Source organism: Podarcis muralis, chromosome 13 (assembly GCF_964188315.1).
Source record: "Podarcis muralis chromosome 13, rPodMur119.hap1.1, whole genome shotgun sequence".
Lineage (NCBI taxonomy): Eukaryota > Metazoa > Chordata > Lepidosauria > Squamata > Lacertidae > Podarcis > Podarcis muralis.
The window spans coordinates 18,010,968-18,037,242 of NC_135667.1; the positions used below are offsets into that span (position 1 = coordinate 18,010,968).

The following is a 26,275-nucleotide window of genomic DNA, read 5'->3' on the forward strand; positions in this document are numbered from 1 at the left end:
AAAGTTGTTTTGCTTCCCTGATTAGCTTTGTTGATCTTATGCTGTATGCCTCCTGTCTCTCTGTTTTATGGTGCTCAAAAGTATAATGTTCAGGGTTTAAAAACTGTTGCATGCCACTTCGGGGGCAGGAGGACTTTTTATCCAAAAAGCAGTCCACCATCATTATTATTTTTAATTTAAACAAATAAATAAGTCAATAGAGAATCAGCAAGTTGCTAAGATGTCACTCTGCCTAGTGACATCTGCCTAGCTGCTCCCAGCACTTACCCAGAGTGGCCGTGTGATGCTTGGGGCTGTTGACGTTCAGGTGGATGTAATTATGGTGCATGTTATCTGCAAGGCAAAAACAAAGCGAGAGAAAGAAGTGTGTGTATGTGGTGCAGCGGACCATGTTAACAACGTTCACCTGCTAAGGCTGGAGATCATTTTTATCTGCCTCGATCAGCCACTAGAGGTCACCCAACACAGACTAAAAATGTCCGCTCCAAACTTGCAAACAATTCTGGCAACCTTGGTCTGCAGGGCCAGTGTGGCTGCATTAACATTAGCTGCTAGATTATTTATTTGTTGCTGGGAAATTTCACAACTGGGTTTGGGCTGGGAGAATATCAGCGCAGGCTGGGACTGTGATCAGACCTAGGCATGCAAATTGATCACACCATCATTTGAAAGGGATGAATGATGCAGGCTTACATTGAATGTAAGAAGGGCCCTGCTTATGTTCAGGTGAAAGTCCCCTCTAGTCCAGCATCCTGTTCTCAAAGGTGCCTATGGGAAGCCCAAAAGCAGAACCCAACTGTGACTGCCCTCTTCCCAGCTGAACCAGACCCCAGCTGCATTCTCCCCACCTGCTCTGTACGCAAGGAGGCAACTAGAGCAAGGCAGAGCAGAAGGTAGATCAGGATCTACTGGAGGGTTTGCGGGAGTTTAGCAAGGGCTCTCTGACTCCCAGTTACAGATAGGTAGCCGTGTTGGTCTGCCATAGTCAAAACAAAAAAAATTCCTTCCAGTAGCACCTTAAAGACCAACTAAGTTAGTTCTTGGTATGAGCTTTCGTGTGCATGCACACTTCTTCAGATACACTGAAACAGAAGTTGCCAGATCCTTCTATATAGTGAGAAGGTGGGGAGGGGTATTACTCAGAAGGGTGGTGGGAATGGGTGATTGGCAGATAGCTGTGATGAGCCTGTTGACGACTGCAATAGGTCTTACAGGAAAAAGCAAGGGATGTATACATGACAAAGCCATTTTTCACCTTCTCACCCCTATATCCTATATAGAAGGATCTGGCAACTTCTGTTTCAGTGTATCTGAAGAAGTGTGCATGCACACGAAAGCTCATACCAAGAACTAACTTAGTTGGTCTTTAAGGTGTCTCTGACTCCCAGTTGACAAATAATAGCAAGAAACCCTTTTTAAAAAAAACAAAACCCTTCCAATTAAGCTACTAAAAAAGAATGCTTGGGGGGAAACCAAGAGTGGATTTTTCTGTGGAACGGCTGGTCTTCCTGATACCGTTAATAGATTCCTGGGACTGAGTGATGTGCTCAGAGGCACCCTGTTCCTTAATCCTCAGCCTGTTTCTTGTACCTGGTGGACCTTAGGTCTCTAGTGAAAGAAACAGGCGATCTTACAAGCCTGAAAATTGCATGCTTTATTTGAGGGTTGAGAGGGAGGGAGAGGTTGAAGAGGACAGCCTGGCTTCTGTCATTGGAGCCCAATAAATTCAGGAGACGGATCTGGGGACCGCCAAACCCTTTCCCTCTCTTTCTGCAGCCATTTGAGGATCTAGGCATGAAGGTGCCATGGAAGGAGGACCCATGCCATCTGTTCCATTGTAAGCCTTACAACTTCCACCCTTGGCAATAGGTGAGGCTGGGAGAGTATGATTGACCAAAGGTGAATGAGCTTCAAGGTTGAGCTGGGATTTGAACCAGTCAAAGTCTGACACACTCTGGCTCACAATTAAGATACAGTAGTACTACACTGTTACTACGGCAAGTGGGGTCTGCAGCAAAATGTTGCAGTGTACCCTCCCTCCTAAAAGGAGTTGTGTTGTTTCAGGTTTCAGCCAGCCATACCTTCCACACAGGACATTGCACTTTTCTCACTGCCCCCTGTTGGGGGCGGTGGAAGTGCAGCCTTTGGGCTCCCCACCCCCAAAATATTTTTTGTACTTCTGCAAACCTTGAGGTCCTCCCCCCCAGCATGCTGACACCTCACCCTTGTTTGCCAGTGGCCCTGGTTTTGCCTACAACTTCACCACCCCTGAGTTTGCTACTAAAACGAATAACTGAGGCCAGGTGTGTCTGGGCTCCTGGGAGAGAAGGGGGCGTTTAGCAGGGAAGAGGGAAACTGCAAAAGCGCCTCCTGAGCACTTGAAGGCTTTTCTTTCTACCTGGAAAGAAAACAGTTCATGTCTCAATAAGGCCCTCCCCCCACAACCCTAATATTAATCTTCAAGCCGACACAAAGACAGCCAGACAGCTAGAACCAGTTGCTATGGCAAACCGGCTGTTTCCCCACAAGTTTTTGCAGCTTAATTCCTGCTGAGAATACACACACACACACACACACACACACACACTCCAAAGAGCAGGAGTTAACATATTCCAACAAAAATAGTAAGAGAAGGGGCTAGAAGTAGATCACAAAGAAAATAGGGGATAGATTCCAGGAAGATTCCTGGGGTCCATGGAGAGGCCAGCTCAGGCTGCTGTTGGAAAATGGGGTGTGAGGCCTTCACCTCTTTTTTTTTTAAATATTTTTTATTAAGGATTTTCTTGTTTTACAGAAGTGTAGTGCCTCGTATTTTTTTTCATGTAACATTTTTACAAATCCTTTTCATTTGTTGAGGCATTAGGGGGAGAAGAAAAAAGAAAGGGGGGGTGGAGAGAGGGAAGATGGATGGGGGTGGGGTCGGGTAGCGGTGTTTCTATTATGTTTAATGTGTGTAGAGTTTGGTGTCAGCGTTGCTTGTGTTGTTCACTTGTGTTCCTTTGGTGGTGAGAGAGGTTGGGGTTGGCTTAGGGTGTGATTGTTTGCTTGTGATTGACTGTGGTGATCTTTGTTTTTGTGTGTGAGTGAGGTGTGTGTGTGTTTTGGATCAGGTTAGCCATATTGATTTGTATGCTGTTGGTGGATTATTGTCATTGTCCTGTTGGGCTGTGTATGTGATAAAGGGGAGCCATACCGGGGTGAAGGCGTCTTCTTCTGTTTGTCCCCGTGTCAGTTTCAGTTTACTAGTTAATTTTTCTAGTAGGGTGCCTTCACCTCTTTTAAAGGAGCCTTGTTCTTGATCCCAGTTTTGCTGGCTTGGGAGGACATTTTTTTGTTACATTTATATGGCATTCCTTGCTTCGGAGGGCTGAGAAGGGGAGTTCCCAAGTGATTCCTCATGGGGGTTGGTGCATACGTTAACACAAAACCATGGTTTGTGCTAACTTTAGCTGAGACTCCAAACCATAGCTGGTGTTCCAAAATTTACCATAGTTTGTGCAATTTCCTTCCCTCCTCCACTTTCCTCAATATTTCTGGATGCTATCCCACACTGAAGCCTCTGAGAGTGGAACAACGTAACCATGGTCATTGATTCAGATGTGACACCAAATCACTAGTTTGCAAACTTGTGATTTCAGGTTCTGATCTGGCTGCCACTCACAAACCATGATTTGTTGGAAAGCGCTGGTTCATAACAGTATAACAAAGCCTTGGTTGGGGTTCTACAAACCATAGTTTCGGTGTTACTTCCAAATAATCTCACTTAGATATTCAGTGCACTCACACAGTATTGATTAAGCCAGTCATAGGCAAACTTGGCCCTCTAGATGTTTTGGAACTACAATTCCCATCATCCCTGACCACTGGTCCTGTTAGGTAGGGATGATGGGAGTTGTAGTCCCAAAACATCTGGAGGGCCGAGTTTGCCTATGACTGGATTAAGCCAAGGTATTGGCTTATTATCTCTTTTAAGCCATGATGCTGCCATCATAAAGGGTTGGAGGTCAAATACCTGGTTATACAGTCCAAGATAACCATCTCTTTTACTCCCCATGGTACCCCCCCCCCCATGGAGACCCTCACTTTCCTTCCTTTAGCACAATCACCCTTCTGGCAGTTGAGCCCCATGCGCCACTTAGGTTGTCAAGTGACCAGAAAGAAAGAAACACAGATCCTGGCCTGCACTTGTGCTTTTAACAGCAACTCAGTTAGGATGAAGCTTTTTCAGAGATGGGAACAGTGTTGATTAGGATGGATGATATTAAATAAATCCTTCCTCGAATTCTAATAAAAAAATTCTGCAGATCAAGCTGTTGGGGAAGGTTGGTAGCTGATCCAGGATTTAGCAATCTTAAGCCATCGCTCGCCTTGTCAGGCTGCCTGCAGTTCGCTGCCTCTCTTACCATGGCTGCTTTTGGACGGTTTCACTGTGTTGTACAGGTTCTTCGGGGGACGAGCTGAACCGTTGTCTTGGAAGTTTGAGTTAATGACAAGGCTGTTGTTGCGTTCAGAGCACGAGCTGCCGCCTGCTTGATGCCTGAGAATGTCAACCAGTGCCCTGGCCAGGAAAAGAAAGGAAGTGTTAGTGAAAGGGACAACAAGGCACGTGTTTGGGCTGGATTGAGGCACTTCATTCATAAAATCATAGAATTGTAGAGTCTAAGGGACCACAAGGACCATTAAGTCCAACCCCCTGCAATGCAAGAATCTTTTTGCCCAACACGGGGCTCGAACCCACGACCCCAAGTCTCATGCTTTACCAAATGAGCTATCATCCCACCTTAGTATCTTTACAGTATAGCATGATTCAGTGAAGGTTTATCCAATTTCACTTGCTTGTCCTTATGGCAAAAAAACTCTGCCCCAGGTGCTGGCGGAGGTGCAAGAGAGCTCTCCCTGCATGTGCAACTGGTGTTAAGAGGCATGCGTCTGATACTCAAGGTATTACAGAGCCATCGTGGCTAACAGCCATTGACAGCTTTCCATAAACATGTCTAAACTCCTTTTAAAAGGTAAAGGACCCCTGACAGTTAAGTCCAGTCGCGAACGACTCTTGGGTTGCGGTGCTCATCTTGCTTTACTGGCCGAGGGAGCCGACGTTTGTCCGCAGAAAGTTTTTCTGGGTCATGTGGCCAGCATGACTAAGCCACTTCTGGTGAAAGCAGAGCAGGGCATGGAAACGCCGTTTACCTTCCCACCGGAGCGGTACCTATTTATCTACTTGCACTTTGACGTGCTTTTGAACTGCTAGGTTGGCAGGAGCTGGGACCGAGCAACGGGAGCTCACCCCGTCGCGGGGATTCGAACTGCCAACCTTCTGATCGACAAGCCTTAGGCTCAGTGGTTTAGACCACAGTGCCACCCGCATGCCAAAACCCCTTTTAAAGCCAACCAAATTGGGGGCCATTACTGCATCACTTAGCAAACCCCATTGTTTAACTGTGTGCTATATGAAGTACTTCCTCTTATCTGTTGTGAATCTTCTGAGCTTCATTTGATGACTCCAGGTTCTTTTATTCCTTTTTTTAAAAAAATTGATTCTTTTTAAATTATTATTATTGTGTAACGAAACTCATGCCTTTTCTAGTTCTACAATGCCCTCTAAGCACAATTTTTCAAGTGTGGCCTCACCATAGATTTGTGTAGCGGCATTCTGATACGGAGTTTTATTTGCAATCCCTTTTCAGTCCAATGCAGTGTTAGAGCACAGCGAGTTACTGGCCCAGGTCCTTCTCTAGAACAGAGGATATGTGTTTGTACAGTTAAATTAGGACTTGTAGTTCATCAGAGAGGTTTGTTCCTCCCTAGACAACATCCTCTAAAGAACTACCAGTCCAAGAGTTCTCTCTGCTTAGGCAAGAGAGAGAGACAGCTGGTGGTGAAAGGGACAGACGCCACAGGAATTGAAGACATTGATCCGAGAGAGAGAGAGAGAGAGAGAGAGAGAGAGAGAGAGAGATGGTGTTTCTGGTAGGATTTACAGCAGGCGTTCTACTATGGGGCAAGAGCAATTAAGGCACCCACCTATTTTGTTTGTTGAGTGTGAATTTGCAAAAGAAACTGACTTTTGGGAGGTAATTCATGATTTTGCAACAACATCGAAAAGGTCATGAACATAAAGCTTTAAAGCGAATTGCTCTATCAATAGAATGTTTCAGCTGTGTTAGTCCGTTAGAACAGCAATTGTTACAAAAATTCCGAGGACACACAGAATTCCAACCTGGAGCCATTCTGGGGACAGAATCCCAGTCCAGCTCTGAGCCCCACTGCCAGCTGAAATGCTGCCAGGTTCACGCCACAGGGCTGAGGAACAACTTTTGACCCCACCTTGCAGCCTGCATTTTTTTACCTGGGCACGTTGAGCTCCCTTCCATGCGGTCTCCTTGAGGCTTTGCTGAAGAAGAATTTGAGCCCGACTCCCACGGCTAAGGTGAAGCTGATGACCCCACAGATCACGTACACGGTGCTGTTGCCCGTCTGCTTGCTTCCGTTTGGCATATCGGGCCCGTTGGTGGCTGTGCCGGCAAGGGTGGTGGCAAACCACTGCGGGCTGTCGCGGCACTTCCCTTGCTCCAGCCTCCTGGACCGGTCCTCGCAGCAGAAGCGATACTGGCACGTGCCGCAGCAGAAGCGGTAGCCCCCCGTGGTGCAGTTGAACGCCGCGTCGTACTGCCCCATGACATCGTAGTAGCCTTGGCAGGTCTCCGAGGGCCGCACCCGGCTTGTGCCGGTGGTTCCGTTGCTGCTGGATGACGTCAAGCGCTTCAGGTGGGCCAGCAAGTTGGGCAGGCCCCAGCTCTGGTTTGTGTGATGTTGGGCCTGGATGACGGCCAGAGCGGTGCGTCCCCCCAGGGCTTCCAGGGCTGCGTACAGCATTACTGTCAGCAACTGGTACATGGTGGGTGGGAGAGTGCCGAGGAGCTCCAACGTTGGGGTTCAGATAGATGTTTTTTTTAAAAAAAAGCTTATAAAAGAGATCCAGGAAGAAACACTGCAAAAGATGCAAACGAGATTGTTAGAACATGAAAAGAAGCCCTGCTGCATCAGACAAGAGGTCCCATCTGTTCCTGTTTCTCACAGTAGCCAAGCAGATGCTTCCCAGGAAGAATGTGAAGGCAACACTCTCATCCCTGCTGGATAGTCATATCCCCCACCACCACCACGGGCATCTGAGATTCAGAAATACACTGCTTGGCCATGGAGGTTCCATTTGGCTCTCATAACTAATAGCTGCTGATAGAGCTATCCATCATGAATTTGTCTAAAAACTATCTTAGCTCATGGCTTTTCCATGGTGAGCATTAAGCTGTGTAATGCTCTCTTCTAAGAGCTCTACAGACTGCCAGCGTTTTGAAGGATGGATTCAGGCATATTTTAAATCTATTTTTACCCAAGTGGGATTTGAGAAGCCCCTTTTATGTGTTTGTATTTTTCATGTGGCGATGCTGCAACATACCTGTTTTGACTTGTCCTTTAGTTTTTGTAGGCATAAATTGTTGCCTAGAGGACTAGGTTAATAGGCAACTTAAAATGTAAATAATAAAGATAAACAGTACTATTGCAGCAGTGAATTTCATAATTTAACTATGCATCATGTTTGGCTTAATTTCTTTTTGTAATTAATACAATTTTATTTTGAACTAGAGTTCAAAATTTTGGCAACATTTTGGCACACACACACACACAGAAAGAGAGAGAGAGAGAATATAATAACAACATCACTAAAAAGACTAAAGAAACTCTCTGATAAGCCAAATATAATGTCAGTGAGATAACTAGCTCACTAACAATACCTATATAAGTTATACATAATACATATATACACTGCAGTCAGAAAAAAAACATGAGTCTTGTGACACCTTAAAGACTAACCAATTTATTATGGCATAAGGTTTTGTAGACTTGGAGCCCACTTCATAAGATGGATGAAAATATGGGCACTTTATTAAAATTTGATCAGAAGCTTTAAGGGCTTCCATATAGGAAATAAATGGAAACTATGGCACCATAATTGAACAATCAATAGATAGATAGCTGTGTATGTAATAAGGAGTAACTGCCTGCTGCACTTCCTTGAGTGTGTTTGTGTTTAAGCATAATCTCCCAAATTGTATTCACCCACTGCTGTCTAGATATGCATATAAAATGAGAAATTCACACTAAGAAGCTGATGGATTTCCATGAGGACTTCTTTTTATAAAATTGCAAACTGACATTGGAACGTAGAGAACTGAATTTAAGGTTGCAAACATGAGAGATACCAAAATTAGCAGATTAGCCCATCCCTCACCCCCCCTTAGTTGTATTTTATTTATTTTTGTCACAATTGAAAAGTTCCAAAAACCCTCTCTTTTTTGCTTCCAAGCCCCTAAAAACAGCACGTACTCCGGTTTACTGAAAGTAAAGATGAAACTGATTTGGAGAGATGAATTCTTAATAATTGTTTCCTAGCTTATGTTTGAGAGAGAGAGATAAATCAAGCATAATATTCACATAATCCAGTGTGTGTGAGAGAGGAGTCAGGGACTGTGAGATGTGTCAGCGCCAATGATAATAGGACAGAGAGTCATGAGGTCCTGGAAGCCAAAGAAAGTGAACCCCAAAGCATCCAAGTTAGCATTCTGAGAAATGTTACTAGATTCACATAAAAAGGCAGAGATGCAGAATCTCATCACACAGATCAACACTGGGGGATGTGGCCCTCCAGACCTCTCTATCTGGCCCACAAGGCTTTTCCTAATCTACACACCACCCCCAGCTGCACCCTCATTTTTGCCTAAAAGGTGTCCTTGAATTCTGAAAGTGCTCCTTGCTTGTCTGGATGGAGGCTAGAGAACGGCGTGTTGAGTATGTGTAGAAACTAGGCTACCCAAAAAAGTAAAGTTTATATGAATTGTTCCATCCACTTTCCCCTCTGGCTATACCTACCACTGGCAAGCGGTTCAGAAGGAAATGCAGCCCCTGGGCTGAAAAGGATTCACAATCCCTGCCACAGAGGGCTGTGACGTGATGAGAAAGAATGTTGGTTTTGGGATGAGCTGAGCCTGTACGAAAAGCCACTCAGGAGGGACCACAGTTTCAACACATTCTTTCCTGTCTCCAGGTGGCAGGTGCTGGTGAAAAGCTCTGCCTGAGGAGAAGCCCTGGAGAAGGGTCTCGTGCTCACCAGATGTTTTCAGACTATGACTTGGTAAACCGTAAAAGAGGAGATCTCTCAATAACACAAACAAAATAACCAATAAAGGACAAAAATGATAAATGGATGATAAAACATGTATACGGCAGTGGACTCAAACCTCCCTACATAATACAGTTATAGATAACCACCAATAAACAATGGAAGAGCTGTGTATCAAAACTAATACAAAACTAAGTCTCAGTGAAATTGAACAACCAATATGAAGGCTATATATGACGGAAGTAATAAACAAACCATGAAAACTTCATGTAACAGAAATAATATATAGTCCAATATCAAGTAAATGAATAGCGTATGCTAGTGGGATTAACACGAGGCATCAAATAAATCTGATGTGCAAGTTCCATGCAGTAGTAAAGTAAATGATCCCTGGCCGGCACAGATGTTGAGTTGTGGTACAAAACATCTGGAGAATACCAGGTTGGCAGAGGGGAGAGCATGAAATACAGAGGTAATGGAGCCAAGGCCTGACTTGTTCCAGGGCAGCTCCCTATATAGCTAAAAAGGGCTCTAGGCTCCACTTGGACCACAATAAAAACAGGTTGTTGGTGCTTTAAATCAGAAGCTGAGACAGGAAGCTGGCTTTGGCATGGTGCCGTGGTTGCCTCAGGGCTACTGCCAGCTGCCCCTGTGCTTGGGTCTGCCCCCCTGTAATGCCTGTTCAGTCTCTACATCTGTAAATAAACGGAATTGTTACAATGAGAGCTCCAAGTCTCCAGGTGCTCTCTCTCTTATTCAAGAGCAAATGACCCCATTAGGGCTCCTTGGAATTTGCTACCGCCTGGGGAAGGGAAAAATGCAAAGCAGTTTGGTGCCGAATTGAGCAAAAATTTCCCTTTCCCCAACAGCTCCCCCACTAGCCGCTGCCGCCCCCCCAGTCCTTACTACATGCCGTTTCACACACAAGCCCAGCGTCAGCAATGCGTCATACTTGGGCGAATGCTGGGGCTCTGGGACCCCAGCAGAGTCCATCCCCACAGGACTGCTGCCCCCACCGCTGCTGATGTGACTCAGGTGGGATGGGCAGGGTGGCTGAGGCATGCATACGACTGAACTCACTGGAACCACCATCTTATGCCGGCATTACCCCAATGAATGTGGATTGGGCAGCCATCATTAAGATGAAGATCTCTGCTAGACAATGCTGCCACAGGCATTTTGCCCACCAACTAATAAGTCCTGGGGGGACGGACCAAGCTTGATCAGGGCCCCCAAAACCTGGAACTTGGCCTGTCCTGTCAATGGCTATTATACTCTGCCTTCATGTGTCTGAATTAGGGTTGCCATATTTCAAACAGTGAAAAAATCCAGACAGAAAAGTTATTGAGCTTTTTTGAGCTATCTTTATGGAAAATTGGCATATGTCTGCCGACATATGTCTGGATTTTCCCGGACATTTTTAACGATTTCCGCCCAGGCACTGCTGCTGACTGCAGTATTCCATATACGTCCAGGAATTTCCAGACGTATGGCAACCCTAGGACTCTGAATACCAGTTGATGGAAAACGCAGGAGGGGTGCCTGTTGCCCTCAGGTACTGTTTGTGGGATTCCCATGGGCATCTGGTTGGCCAGTGTGAGAACAGGATGCTGGACTAGATGGGCCACTGGCCTGATCCAGCAGCAGTCTCATGTTCCAATTATCCCTCTTTATGAAGAAGCATTCCAATTTTCTGCTGTCTGTTCTTGATAAATCTGTCCCGTCCCCCCTTTTTGCATTTTAGAGATGGTGGGTTAAAGTTCTGTTTGCGTGAGTTGACCGATTTGCCGTCCTGCAGACATCAGTCTTCAAATGGATACATTTCGTCTCCAGTGCACATGCATGCAAAAATGTGCACATGAATACTAAGGCACCACGCAGCGCCCGGCCTAACATTTCACACACGGCAGCTGCAGAGGAATAAATATACAGTAATAATAAATGAAATAGCTATAAATGTTCTCTCCTTCTGTGGTATCCAAATCAGCTGCCTCAGCCACCACCAACTAATTCCACCTAATGGCAGGTACCCCACTGAATGGCATCCCCAAACCTGTCGCCTAAGGGAAGTGGCCTCATCCCAATCGTGCTCAGCCAGCAGAACCGTACTAAATTACTAGGGATTTTTATTTTAGCTTCCTCTTTCCACTTTCCCTTCTATTCAGCTCTTTCCCGTGTTCAAGCTAGCCTTAACAATTCTGCTCTCCTACACAATAATCTGTTTTCACATTTGGGCAGAGAACAAGGAGTACCACTCTCTTCAAGCAATAAGCTGGGTAGCCTTCTTTGTGGTGCTTCGAAGCAGAGGGCATCCCTCCAAGGCAACATTCTACCAAAGCTCCCTCAAACGCTGCTTCTTCTATAGTATCGTAGTTCAAAAGAGCCCAGCAGGCAACAGGTTATGGTTAGCACTATAGGTGGCAGAAAAAGAAGTTCTGCCCAAATGGGAAGAAGCATCAGGAAGACGAAGAGAACTGGGCACCTGTGGGCAGTGGCGTAGCGTGGGTTGTCAGCACCCGGGGCAAGGCAAGTAATTTGCGCCCCCTAACCCATGGATTTGCGCCCCCTAACCCATGGATTTGCGCCCCCTAACCTGTGGATTTGCCCTAACCCCAGATGTTGCGCCCGGTGCGGCCGGCCCCCCCTGCACCCCCCACGCTACGCCACTGCCTGTGGGCCAAATTAGATGTGACGCCGAATACTCTTTCCTTTATTTCCTGCATTTATATAATCGCCTTGGTTCTTTGGGCAGCCGGAAAAGCAGAACACAAACCCACAAATGTTTAATATTACATATAAAACAATAAAAGCTATAGAGAATTAATTAAAAAGCTGAAACACAAAACACAAATGAAAATCAGTTTAACATAGCTCGTTAAATGGCAGGGCCATGGCCGCATGCGCACCTCTGCAGGCTGGGTAGTGGGAATGGGGAGAGGCAAATGGCTATGGCAGCTCACTCAGGCTCAGAGATCAAGTCTGACGCTCTCATGTGATGGCAGAGGGATTGGCTTGGGACCTTGTGGATCCCAGACTGACCCAGTTCCTCCCTGCCAGAGCACCCCCTTCTAAAGCCTTCCATGGGCTGCCACTGGCAGGCATTCTGCTGGTGGCACTTCCACCTGCACATTCAGCATCAACCCATGGGTGGAGACTGGAAGAGGAACACCTTGGAATGCCATGGACGTCTGTTTCAAAACCCAGTGTGCCACTACGTAAAATGCCCTCACCATAGTAATTATCCGCATCACAACATGTCCTTGCATTTAACATGCAGGTTGTTTTTTTAAAAACGTAAATAGGATGAGCTGGAGGTGATAATTACTGCGATCCGCAGAATGTGCAGAGTGGGGAATTTAACAATTTCCTCCCTGGCTCTAGTCCTGGGGAACATCCCTCCTCTGAAGCTGGTATTTAATGGGGCTGAGAAATCCCTCAATGGTCATCAGCATACGTTACATTATGTGGGGGGTGGAGATAAGGGACCCTCGCCCACCCCTCCACTGCACCCAGAATACCGCCAGACACTAAGACTACGAACACACTGGTGTTTTCAAACATAGCAAGGGTGTTCCCTCCCTCCTCCCCCCCCATTTCTAGTCACATTTGCACATTGCTGCACACGCCAGAGAGAGGGCGGCAATGTCTTCCTCTGATGCACATGACTTGTTTGGTTTACCCACACACCCCTGAACTTGCATCCAAAAAGCTGCTATGTCATCCATGCATGCGCAATGGCTATTTCACTGCACCTTTTGAAGTTTTGCCTTTTGGAGTGAAGTTTTGTTTGAGGGGGAAATGCATCAAGCAGCCCTATTTCTCAAGAAACTACGAGGCAGCTCTGTAACGAGAGTAATGGTGCATGTGGTGGGAATGCTTTAACTCTATCTGAACCTGGAGATACCAGGGATCGGACTCTCTGCATGCGAAGGTGATGCTCTGTCACAGAGCTACAGCCTTTCCTGGTAGAGAAGCTGCTCCAAATCCCTGATCACCTCGGTGGCACTTTTCTAGCACCACAATATCGTTTTTAGATGAGGCGAGCAGAAAAGTACACAGCATTCCAAACACAGCCACGCCATTGATTAGTAGCTCCAAAATCAAAAGCTGTTATAGAAAAGGTGGTTTTATTTCTAAGCAGGGATCTAAAGGCGCTTCAGTTTGGGAGGTCCTCCTGTGCCAGCCTGAGCTCACAGAAATCCTCTCAGAAAAGGGCAACCAACATGATCAAGGGGTTGGAGTAACCAAAAGGAAAAATTAAAACATTTGGGGCTTTTTACTTTGGTACAGTGGTACTTCGGGTTACAGACGCTTCAGGTTGCAGACCCTTCAGATTACAGACTCCGCTAACCTGGTAGTACCTCAGGTTAAGAACTTTGCTTCAGGATGAGAACAGAAATAATGCAGTGGCAGCGTGGTGGCAGCGGGAGGCCCCATTAGCTAAAGTGGTACCTCAGGTTAAGAACAGTTTCAGGTTAAGAACAGACCTCCAGAATGAATTAAGTTCTTAACCCGAGGTACCACTGTAAAGGCAGAAAGGGCATGATAGAGCTGTATAAACTGCAGGGTGTGGAGCAATTGGAGAGAGAGATGATTTTCTCCCTTGTAACTCGAGAACTCAAGGCCAATCCACTGAAGCTGAATGTTGTAAGATTCGGGACAGATGAAAGAAAGAATTCCGGTGCATAATTAAACTATGGGATTTGCTCCCACAAGATACAGCGATAACCACCAACCTCAGTAGCTTTAAAAGAGGATTAGACAAAGTCATGGCGAATGAATTTGTCGGGCTTTCAGTGACATCCACAATGTTCTCTGCATGCTGGTTGCTGGGAATCCCAAATGCAGAGAGCGCTGATGCACTCAAGTCCTGCTTGTGGGCTTCCCATTGTGGCATCTGGTTGGCCACTGTGAGAACAGGATGCTGGACTAGGTGGGCCTTTGGCCTGATCCAGCAGGCCTCTTCCTTTTGTTCTGAGTTTGCTGAGAAGAAATCTGTGTTAAATGAAAAATGGAGGGAGCTCACCAAGAGCATCTTTTTAATCTGTAAACCGCCTTGAGCCCATCAGGGGAAGAAGCAGGGTAAAAATACAAACATACATACATACATACTATACTATACTAACGCTACCTTCCCACAGACCCACCCTGCTGTATATTAGCCCCTTGCCAGAGAACGGCCACCCCAGAGACTTGGATGACACATCCCTCGCTACAACCATCGCAACTTCGCTCTGTGCAGCGAACATCTCCCTCTCTGTTGAACCCCGGGGCCTTTTTCATGTAACCGCTGCTTGTCTCCCTGTCCACCTCCTCGACAGAGCGTGAGGGAGCCCCCCGGGGCAGTGACACACTGCAGTGTGCTTGGAACATGTGGTCTCACTGACTTCATCAAGGTAACAGGCCTGTGAAAAGCCTGTGGCAGCAGCAAGTGCATGTGTGTCTGTGGCGAGGGGAGAACGCGGCTCTGTCTCTTGCTATCAGAAACCAAAATGATCTGACATGGTTCAAGGGGATTTGTCTGGCCTGTCAGGTACCTAGCGGGGTGAATAAAGAAGGGGCAGCATGGTGGGGGATGAAAACGGAATAAAACCTCATATTCCCCGCTGCGGCCACCTGGGGCATGTCTCCTGCACGGATTTTGCCTATTCGGTGGCTCGTCTTAGCACTCACAGGGGTAGGGGTTTTTCTGGTGTTTATTTCACTTCAGCGTGTACCTCACCCAAGACCCATGGTACAAAACATGCCATATAACGCAAAACTAAAAATCAGCTAAGCACACGCACACAACTGACTGAAATCATATATCCAGTTAAAGCCTAACGTGATACTGTACTGATTTCTTTGGGGTGGTAGCAGCTTTTCACTTCAGCTGCCTACAGTCTTTGAGGGCAGCCCCCCATATATGAGAAAATCCTGCTTAAACAGCAGGCCTGTCGCCAGCGTCTCAATAAGTCGCATTTGTTTTAGTCAACTGATCAACTTAATTCATCGATCCAACAGAGCACTCAGATGTAAACCCTCTAAGTAGGACATAGATGAATGTGTACAGGACTGCAGCCTAATCTGTATAGATTTGCATAATAAGAAAAATGATACTTAATTTCCCCCCCCCTCATGATGTTTAGTGGTAATTCTGACTTGGAGGCATTCAGCCCTAATCCCTCAGATGGTAGCTTCTTCCCACCGATTCCTCAGCAAAGAACATAGAGCAAATGTCCAAAAATGCCTTTAAGGAATAAAAATGCTAGTACAGTGGTACCTCAGGTTAAGTACTTAATTCGTTCCGGAGGTCCGTACTTAACCTGAAACTGTTCTCAACCTGAAGCACCACGTTAGCTAATGGGGCCTCCTGCTGCTGCCGCGCCGCTAGAGCCCGATTTTTATTCTCATCCTGAAGCAAAGTTCTTAACCTGAAGCACTATTTCTGGGTTAGCTGAGTCTGTAACCTGAAGCGTATGTAACCTGAGGTACCACTGTAGCAGCAACATTTCCAGGCTTTCAGACTAGAGTCTCTCTCAGCCCTATCTGGAGATGCATGAATCTGGGACTTTGTGCTCTGCTATTGACCTCCATCCCTTCTTACGGCTTTTTTCACAGCGAGCCAGATTATGGGTGCAACAACACATCATCAGTAGGGTAAAAAGAGAAAAGGCCACAGCTCAGCAGTAGAGCATCTGCTATGCACACAGAAGGAGCCCATTTCAATCCCCAGCATCTCCACGTAGGGCTGGGAGAACCCCCTTCCTGAAACCCTTGAGAGCTGCTGCCAACCAGTGTGGACAACACTGAGCTAGATTGACCAAGAAACCAACTTGGCATAAGGCAGCAGCTTCCTATAACCCTGAAACGAACCTGCTGTCTCACAACAATACTTTTAAAGAAGAAAAGATATGATGCATGCATGTGTCATTTGCAACAGGCATCGTTTTAGAAGACTTCCTGTTTCTCCCACTGCCAAATGCTGATTTGATTTTGCGTGCGACCAAAGGGCATGTCTACACAGTTGGATACTGAGAACCGGGCAGGCTGAAGAGACAGGGCAGCAAATGGTGTGAGGCGTAATGGTGCCAGATGAAAGTGCACAGAAGTACCCAGGGCAATCCAAGACTGCACGCACACCACGCATTTGAAGCACGTTGCAAAGAATCCTGGGAAGTTTGTTAAGGGTGCTGGGAATTGTAGGCCTGTGAAGAGGAAAACTACAGTTCCCCCAGGATTCTCTGTGCTTTAAATGCATGGTGTGTATGCAGCCCAAGCTATTCTGATATCTGAGGCAAAACATCCCACAGGCCCCTCTCACGCTGCTTGGCAGTAAAAATACAGTAAAAAAATGCAGTAAAAATAATCAATTTGCTGCCCCTTTCATTATACCCAAAACCAGCTGCCTGAGTTAGCTGCCTCATTCTGCTTTGTTAGGGCCGGCCCTGCCTATAGAGCCAAGACTGCGACCACTATTGTGTTTAGAATAAAAATAAATAAAACCTAATACTATGTACCAGGAAAAGCTGTATTTTGTTACGTGAGTAAATTTTCAAGAGTGAATTTGCATTCCTGAATGCAGTATCACATGCCAAAGACTCTGGGAGCATGCAAGGATAAGGTGTGCTGACTGAAGGGTTAGAGCATTTCTCAGAAGGCTCTGGGGCACTATTAGATTATGTACCTCATCCCACATTTGCCTTAGCAAGGATCTCTGGCTTAGGGTACTGCAATATCCTGCACCCAGCCCCAGTCCCATGCACAGGGTCTAACCTGCCCAACCTTGGTCTGTTGAACAGAAATGTCTTGTTATTTTGAAGATTTTCCCCCTTGACCACAATAAACTACTTAATTCTCTCCCCCAACACCCAGCTCAATTGCATTTTGTTCCCTACAGTCTGATGACAGCCATGCAGATTTCCAATCCCCCTCAGCTAGACTGTGTAGGGGTTTTTGTAGTTTGCATTTATAACAGTCTGTTCAGTGCCTGTGAGGATAGAAGTCTCTCTGTGTATGCAAGAAAGAGATGGAGGTTGTTTTGCATATCTGTGAATGATCCTAGCCATCTTATGCATATGTTAAATTTACATTGCATCGTGCACTACGACTCTGCAGGTATTCCTAGGAGTGTGTGTTATTTATTGTCTTTCAGTACGATTGCGTGGATGCGCAAGATTCTGCCCAGTTTCAAGGACTTCCTCCTATTTTTATATACCAACTTTCTGTCCGTCGCAATATGTGATCTTTCCTTAACTTCCTTCCTGCCTTTCTCTTCCTCGCCTGTGTAGCCATGTGCTGTGTGTGTCCGTGGAAACATGTGTCTGCCTTTGTGCAGTTCACTGTGTGCCTTTGCCTTCATGGAGCAGGTGCCTATCTTTTCCTCTCCATCTGGTTGTAAGTCAGAGTTATTCAAATGAGAAATTAAGAGAGAGGCAGAGAGAACATCCCTTAATTTTCTTTTATAGAAAGGAGTCAGTTCTATTAAGATGCATTATTCAGGGCGGAGGGAGGGGGAGTGGTTTAACTCAAGCTGGTAAAAAGCTGATCAGCTGGTCGCCTGTGGCGAGTCAGAAGTGCCTTCAAGCGATCAAGGCATCTTACAAAAGCATTTTTTTAAAAAAAAAATTCTAGGCCAACTTAGATATATGCAGGCAGGCTAGCTAATTACTTTCGTGGCTGTACATACAAGAGCAATGATAGCCAGATGCAAGTGTGGGGGGTTGGATTGTTGAAAAATAGTAAGAGATTTACTGGCCTAGATTAGATGAGAAGATGCATACAAGATCATAATCTTGTGATCTTTGTTATCCAGAGTAACTACCAACCACTCATTCCACACTCATTGTCACTAAAACATATTAGAATCTCCACTCTACCCACAAGTATGCTTTAAAAAGTAGGGTGGAAATCATGGTATTGAGCACCAAAGAGTGAGTCTAAGTTGCTAACAAATTCCCAAACAGTGTTAAGTATTTGAGTACAATATATGTTCGGTATACCACACTTCCGTAACACCAGCGTAGAGTTCTCCAACTTGTGTTATTTATTCAGCAACAACACAGAGGAAATGGAATCCTTATCCAACCAGAAACTTCAGATAATGGTCAATCTTTTTTGCACGCTGGAACTGGACTTGTAAGCAGCTGCCGTATTAATGTGTGCATATGTGAATCAGGCCCAGATGATTAAAGGTGCTGAAGATCAGCTGCTAGAACAATTACTCCTAGGGTGCACTTCGTACACAGACACTAGAGCAGCAAATTACTGAAACACACTCATAAAGGGGTATTGATTCAAGGCCAGCAAATGACCCAGAATACCGGGTCATAGCTTCCCACAATCCTTTGTGGCCAACATGTCCACTATGAGTCAGGTACTATCACAGCTAAGAGTTGCTCTTTAACATTAAAAATACAAGTTAATGGATTACTTTCTAATATTCAATAATTTTTTTAAGATTCAATAGTTTTTAATTAATAATCTTCCTTTTATATTCTTGATCCATTAATTTTAATACATCTCAATATACTGTAGTTGCATTTTTTAGGTTCTGAAGGAAGATAACTAATAATTTAATAAGCAAAAGCTAAAATTCCTTATTAGAATGTAAGACACCTCAAATACCTTCTTTTTCATTCTTTATTACTGCAGAACCAATAGCTTCAAAAAAAATAAACAGCAATGCTTTTAACTTGCAGCCATGATGATTAAAATGGACTTTCATTAATTAATCAACTAAAACTTTAGTTGATTAACCTAATCTACTAATTTAATCAATTAAAGTCTGCAGTTTTGCTTTCCAGCTTTTTTGGTCGTTTCTCTACCGAAAGCAAGTCCACAGTAAATCCTACGAATGACTCTCAACATAGCCCTGGAAAGGAAGTCATCTGTTGTCAAAACCAGTTACCCAGGAATCTTTGCTTCCGTCATGGCTGACATTCCACACATGCTGCCAGAAAGAATACGTAATTCTTCACAAATCTAAATCTGGTCACTGAGCGACAGTGGGCAATTGCTCACAGGCCTGTGCCCCTGAGATGGTTGTAATGATATAGGAATGTGATGTAACGGGGAATTGCCTAGCATGAATTTAACTGAGGTACCTGGGAGGTGAGGTAGCATTTGCTGTCAGGCAGGCATTATGACTGAACTGGGGCCAATGTCTATGAGCAAACTACCCAGAATGCTGTGCATGATACTGACCATATGACCCACAAGTGTCTGCGGTCAAATTGGCTGTAATGAATGGCCGATTTTTTTCTTTCACACAACATCCACCTGCATGTTGCCAGCATCCAACTGTACTTTTACATCGTCAATACACCTAATATTGGAATGAATGGCTTAAAAAATGGAAGCAGTTACAAAGCATTGTCATGAGTCCCTATTTGTTGAGTGCTCAGCTCCAGCCGAAGGGATACTCCCCACCACCCCAGGACCTCAGAGTCCAAGATCCAGAAGTTGCTCAAACCCACAAGACCCCATGATCCACTTCCCTTCCCTAGAGTGTACAGGTATTCACTTCTGAGCCTAAAGGATACATATCTTATACGAAACACCTCTCATCACAGCAATGCCTGGCTACGGCAGGCAGCCCCTCATATCTAACCTTCTCCCCACTTCCTTTCCCCCCCAGTGACGGGTCCTCATTCATCTGACGGGATCCAGGCAGCCTTTGCTGTTTCCATGGCAACATTGCCATGGAAACTGCAGAGACCATTCTCTCCTCCCCCTTATCACCATCCTTCCTTCAAAACCACACCCCCCCCCCCTTTCCTGGGGCAATACCACCAGGAAGATTTAAAGAGCAGGGGGCTGGGAGCGGGCGCTGAAATGGTTGTTTAGCATAGCTCATCCTTTGCACCTTGTCTGTGGTGTATGTGTGTGTAATTAAAAGGCATAGCTAAACTCTGTGCATGTTACCATGTTACCTCAATTCCTTGGTCTGTTAGCAAGCTAGCTCTCTTCTCCTTTCTTTTAAAGTGCCTCATTCTGTCATTTTACCGCATCATATCACCCTCTCCCTTCCTCATATACCCTCTCCTATCTAGCCTCAATCTCTCTTTCTCTCTCTCTCTTTACCCATCCTTCCTCTCACGCACCCTACCAAGCAGACTACCTGGAGTGCCCCCATGTACCTTCTGTTACAATCCCACCCCCACCGCCGACTATGAGATTTCACCACCACCAGACACCTGTGAGTGGGCACAGGCCTATCTAGACTCACTGTCTGCTTCCCTGGAACCTGGTGGGGAAGAGGCTGCCATTTCTGTGTGGGTTTTTCACCGCCTGTGTTCACACACACACAAACACACACCACTCTCCCTTTCATCCACACACATTAGCTACACCACATCCCTCAGTATGCAGGCTCAGAAACATATGTACATTTCCACTTAGTTGTGAAGTGCTGCAACCTAACCAGCACTTCACACATAAACAAGCTCCTTTCATGTGCATTGTACTTTCATGCATGTGTTTGCAATCCAACCCATATTCACACATACATATATTTGTTCTGTCACACACAGAGAGACTTATGAGCATATACGCCTGATACACACGTGTCCTTACTGGATCTCATGCGCATATAAAGCTAATCCTTACACAAACCAACAAAACACCCAGAAAAACGCATATTGACGCACAAAGGCACAGTCGTTATTTGCCCCACATGTGCACATCCTCATATGCGCATCACAAACTCGCACCCGACACCTGTTTTCTGCTGGATCTGTCCTCTGTCGATCCAGGCAGAAGTGCAGTGCGGCAGCCTGGGATGGGGTGCGGGGAGAGGATTGGTAAGAAAGGGAGCGTTGTGGTTAATTTGTGCTGGCTTTGCCAGCCGGTGAAATATCAGAAGAGTCAGCTTATATCATCTTCATTCAGTGTGCATGTAAGAGAGAGAGAGAGATATGAAAGCAGGGCGAGAAAGAAGCAGGCGAGTAATTCTCGTGTATAAATGTGATAGGAATATACATAATCCCACTCAGACAGAAGCAATCAGAAGGGAAGCTGTACGCACGCACACACCGAGTAACGCACTCAGAAGCTGCCACACTCAAGAAGCAGAAGGAAGAAGTGTAATGCACAGTCTATGACTTGATACGCACATACACACAAAGGCACTGTCACATGCCCAGAGCTGCAGCAGTAAAGCGCAAGCACACACACACACACACACACACACACACCCCTTACAGAAGCACACAGTTTTCAGCATGCAACAGCAGCACACAAAATCCTCCATGTCACACACATACACAGGCTCGGCTCGTAAACCAAAGAAGAGCTGCACCAAAAGAGTCCAAAGCATGTGTGCGCTCATACACAAACTCGAACTAAAGGGGCAGAAAACACTGTTCTCACAAGCCAGCAGCATCACAAAACACGCATGCTGCAACAACCCATATGCACAGCTAAACTCAGTTGCAAAGTGAGTGTTTCATCACACAGACACACAAACCTTTCTACCACACCACCCTGAGAGCAATGCCATTTTTCATCTGAATTCCAGCACAACCCATTCCACCTGATACTCAAAGCAGGGTGCACTTGCCTGGGGCAGAGGGGGTGGTGAACAAACTACAGAACACAACAGCTCTTTTACAGCATGGAATGCTTAACTCTCTCCCCACTCCACCCCCCAAAAAACCCTATTGATAAATTTTAACAACAGATCTATTCATATTTCACAGATGTGGTACATGCGGTAAAATTCTGAGCCCAAAATGTCTATTTTCAAAACACACACACACACACACATGCGCATAATCCTAAATCTTTGGGGGGGAGCCTGAAAGTCATAACTATATATAATATACATGCACATACTCTTTCAAAAGATGCTTCTTATTTTTTTAGCCATCATCACTAGGCACTTGCCAGCACCACCTTCTGGAGTCTCATTAGCTTCATCTGGAACACCCAGCCCAGGTAACTAAAATATACAGCTTGCCTCATAGCAAGTTGCATAAATCCACTGCTTACCTTGATCTGTTTTAAAAAATCCCATACAAAATACTTCCCTTGTTGATGCTGATTTAAAAAAAAAAATTGCTGCAAGACGTCAGTGGCAAAATCTTTTTTTTTCTGTTTGTGAAGGGAGCACCTGAAAGTCCAGATGTTCTTCTCCACCTTCAGTAAGGAAATATTTAATTTTCCTTCATAGAAAAAAAAACACCCCACCTCAAAAAGTGGGTACTTTCTATTAAAAAATAGAATTCCACTCTGGGAAAGGAAACGCAATGGATGAATTAGATATGATGCTTGAGGAATTCCATTGGCTGGCTGGCAAGCAGGGAGCTGTTTTGATTGGCGAAGGAGATGAACTCGGTGGGTGACTACAGCCCCTCACCCAAACCTGTGCCCCTCCCTCCAAACTGCTTTCAAGTCCCAGAAGAGTGAAGAGGGTGAGTGGGAAGAGCTTTCATTAACAAAAAGAGCGAGCATCCAGCGCCAAGAAGGGGCAAAGAGAGTGGGATGCAGGAGCATGGGATTGGACTGGAAAGGCTGTCAATCAAAGACACTACTTCATCCACTTCTCTCTCTCTCTCTCTCTCTCTCTCTCTCTCTCTCTCTCTCTCTCTCTCTCTCTCTCTCTCTCTCTCTCTTGCTTTAGAAAAGGAGGGGCAAAGTTTGTGCAGTGCCCCCTAGTTGCTGTCCCGTTCAATACACTAGACTCCAGGGCGCTTTGCTCAAGGAACCTAGGAGTCCTTCTGGCTGACAGACCTCACTGCCCTGCGCTTCCTAAAGTAACCCAGGAGTCGTAACTCTGCTCCAGTAGGAGGAAGAGACTAAGCTGCTCATCATATTTTTGTACATGCAGGAATTATAGAGGGAGGACAGCAGGGCTGTCTCCCTTTCCTTTTGTGATCCCCACCCCCAAAGCTCCTGTTTTTAAGCAGGTACAAGAAGAGAGAGCAGGATGCATGGGCGTAGCCAGGGTTTGGGGGGCAGGACTTTGTTAGGGGGGCAGAACCGATGTGATTGGTCAGTTAGTTAAGTATTTCTATTGTTTTACTTGAGGGGGGGCAGCTGCCCATGGCATGATATGGGAGAGCAAGGACTGAGTTTTATCATAATGGTGGCACTGTGGGTTAAACCACAGAGCCTAGGACTTGCTGATCAGAAGGTCGGCGGTTCAAATCCCCGCAACGGGGTGAGCTCCTGTTGCTCGGTCCCAGCTCCTGCCCACCTAGCAGTTCAAAAGCACGTCAAAGTACAAGTAGATAAATAGGTACCGCTCCGGTGGGAAGGTAAACGGCGTTTCCGTGCGCTGCTCTGGTTCGCCAGAAGCAGCTTAGTCATGCTGGCCACATGACCCGGAAGCTGTCTGCGGACAAACGCCGGCTCCCTCAGCCCATAGAACGAGATGAGCGCCACAACCCCAGAGTCGGTCACGACTGGACCTAATGGTCAGGGGTACCTTTACATTTACCTTTACCTATGCCCCACTCTGTCCTGCTGTTCCTCGTTATCCTCAAACAGTTCTAGCTTTAAGAAGGATGCTGTGCTGGACCACACTGCTTGCCACAGGGTCTGGTATGGGCTCTTTGCACAGCTGCCTACTTGCTAATGCAAAGGTGGGCAGCCCTTTCCTCTGCAGATGTTGCATATCCACATCCCTGAACATGCTGGCTGGGGCCCATTGAATCACACCTTGAGAGCTATAGGCATGGGTGTCCGCAGAAATGTTTCCTGGGGTGGGGAGTAAAGCACAGAAAGGGGGAGCCGGCTAATTTCCCACAAAAAAAGAGAAAAATAGTGCCTGTACATTTTGCCTTATATCTCAGGTTCTCCAAATACTAAACAAAAAATATCTCTCGTCTTTACATGAAAGTGGGGGACCTGGAGATTATTTATTGAATATACAACCCTTCATCCAAAGATCACTGGGCGGTTCACAACATAAACATACAAAATGAAAACACTAATGAGTAACGAAACCTAAACTAAACAAAGCCCTCTGCTCTCCCACAGACACATTTAAATGGCCACAGAATATTAAACAGCTAAATGCTTGGTTGAATAGGAATGTTTTCACCTGGCAGCTAAAGATATGTAATGAAGGTGCCAGGCAAGTCTCCTTAGGGAGAGCATTCCACAAATTGGGAGCCACCACAGAAAAGCCTGTTTCCTTGTTGCCACCCTCTGGATCTCTCGTGGGAGAGGCACCCAAAGAAGGGCCTCAGGTGATGCTTGCAGGTCTGGGGCAGTTCATATGTGGAGAAGGGGTGGTCCTGAGCTGTTTAAGGCTTTAAAGGTTTTATCCAAGGAGGGAGAGTAGACCCCTTGCCCCTCTGATATATGCCCATGGCCACAGGCTTCCCACCACTCCGTTAGTATATCACCTACTCTAGATCTCAACATATCCAAGGCGGATTATAGTTTTAAGTAATTAAATGTTTTATGTCTGCTCCATTTTCTCTGCCTTGGTTCTCTACATTTTAAAAATGTTCCAACCCTCTCCCAAGTCTAGAGTTCCACTTTAGGAAACAGGATGGTGGGGCAGACGGGCCTCTGGACTGATCCAGAAGGGCTCTTCTTATGTATTTTTGTACAAAAGGCGGCAATTTTCAGTGCTGTTCAATTGCAATAAAACTTAACAAATTAGTACCAACAGTATGAAAACAATAATAGTATATAGACAACAATACTCTGCCATCAACACAGCTCAGTGAACAGACTTTCTTCCAAAGACTTTCCTAAAAAGAAAGGTTTTCATTTGCCTTCAGAAGCAGAGAAGAGACTACATGAACTTGGGAGGGAATGTGCAAGGTGCCACCACAGAAAAGACACTGTCCCGCATAACCACCTGCCTCACTTCAGAAGGCAGGAGCAGGACTTCCAACGATGGTCCATATACTTCATATAGGATACAAACTGTGAATCATTTCACAGACTGCTGCCTTATACTGAATCAAGACATTTGTCCATCTAGCTCAGAACTGTCTGCACTGAATGGCAGCGACTCTCCGTAGTTTGACAGGAGACTCTCCCAGCTCTCCCTGGAGATGCTGGGAATTGAAGTTGGAAACCTTCTACATGCAAAGCAGATCTCTACCACTGAGCTACCACTCTTCCATTAGTAGAAGTAGTAGTAATAGAATTTATATTCCTCCCTATACCCAGAGATCTCAGGGCGGATCACAGAATAAAATCAAAATATAAAACCACAAAATACATAACCAAAATAAAAACAACGCAATAACCCCCCCCCAAAAAAAACCCCCACATTTTAAAAGGGCATAGGATGTCAATCAAACCAACCGAAGGCCTAGTTAAAAAGAAATGTTTTTGCTTGGCGCCTAAAGGTGTATAATGAAGGTGCCAGGGGAACTTCCCTAGGGAGGGCATTCCACAGAGGGGGAGCCACTGCAGAGAAGGCCCATTCTTGTGTTGCCACCATTTGGACCTCTCAAGGAGGAGGCACACGAAGAAGGATCTCAGAAGATGATCTCAGGGTCCAGGTAGGTTCATATGGATAGAGGCAGTCCTTGATGTACTGCAGTCCTGAGCCGTTTAAGGCCTTATAGATCAAAACCAGCACTTTGAATTGGGCCCGGAAACTCATTGGTAGCCAGGGCAGTCGGACCAAGGTCGGTGTAATATGCTCAAACCGCCTTGCTCGGGTGAGCAACCTGGCTGCTGAATTCTGCACTAGCTGAAGTTTCCGAACCATCTTTAGAGGCAGCCCTATGTATAATGCATTGCAGTAATCTAACCCTGAGGTTACCAGAGCATAGGCAACAGTAGTTCCCCAACACACATTCAGCTTCCTAAGCAGCTAGTGTAGAGTACAGTAATGTAAAGGTAAAGGGACCCCTGACCATTAGGTCCAGTCGTGACCAACTCTGGGGTTGCGCGCTCATCTCGCTCTATAGGCCGAGGGAGGCGGCCGGCGTTTGTCCGCTGACAGCTTCCGGGTCATGTGGCCACCATGACTAAGCCGCTCTGGTGAACCAGAGCAGCACACGGAAACGCCGTTTACCTTTCCGCCGGAGCGGTCCCTATTTATCTACTTGCACTTTGATGTGCTTTCGAACTACTAGGTTGGCAGGAACAGGGACCGAGCAACAGGAGCTCACCCCGGCACGGGGATTCAAACTACCG

At 45.9% G+C, this 26,275-nt stretch overlaps 1 protein-coding gene across 2 annotated transcripts in view; it reads right to left on the bottom strand.

The window, feature by feature from the left end:
- The window catches only part of SHISA7 (shisa family member 7), a 40,809-nt gene extending 18,300 nt beyond the window's left edge, over positions 1–22,509 (bottom strand). Inside the window, exons 1-4 of one of the 2 annotated variants that reach the window (XM_028702964.2) lie at positions 22,151–22,509; positions 6,350–6,991; positions 4,404–4,558; positions 268–333 (exon numbers count right to left, since the gene is read on the bottom strand). In XM_028702964.2, the coding sequence (XP_028558797.2) occupies positions 268–333; positions 4,404–4,558; positions 6,350–6,897 (769 nt within the window). In that variant the 5' untranslated portion in view covers positions 6,898–6,991; positions 22,151–22,509. The remainder of the gene's footprint in view (positions 1–267; positions 334–4,403; positions 4,559–6,349; positions 6,992–22,150) is intronic. The other variant, XM_028702963.2, reaches the window with a different exon arrangement.
- Positions 22,510–26,275: the final 3,766 nt, after the last annotated feature.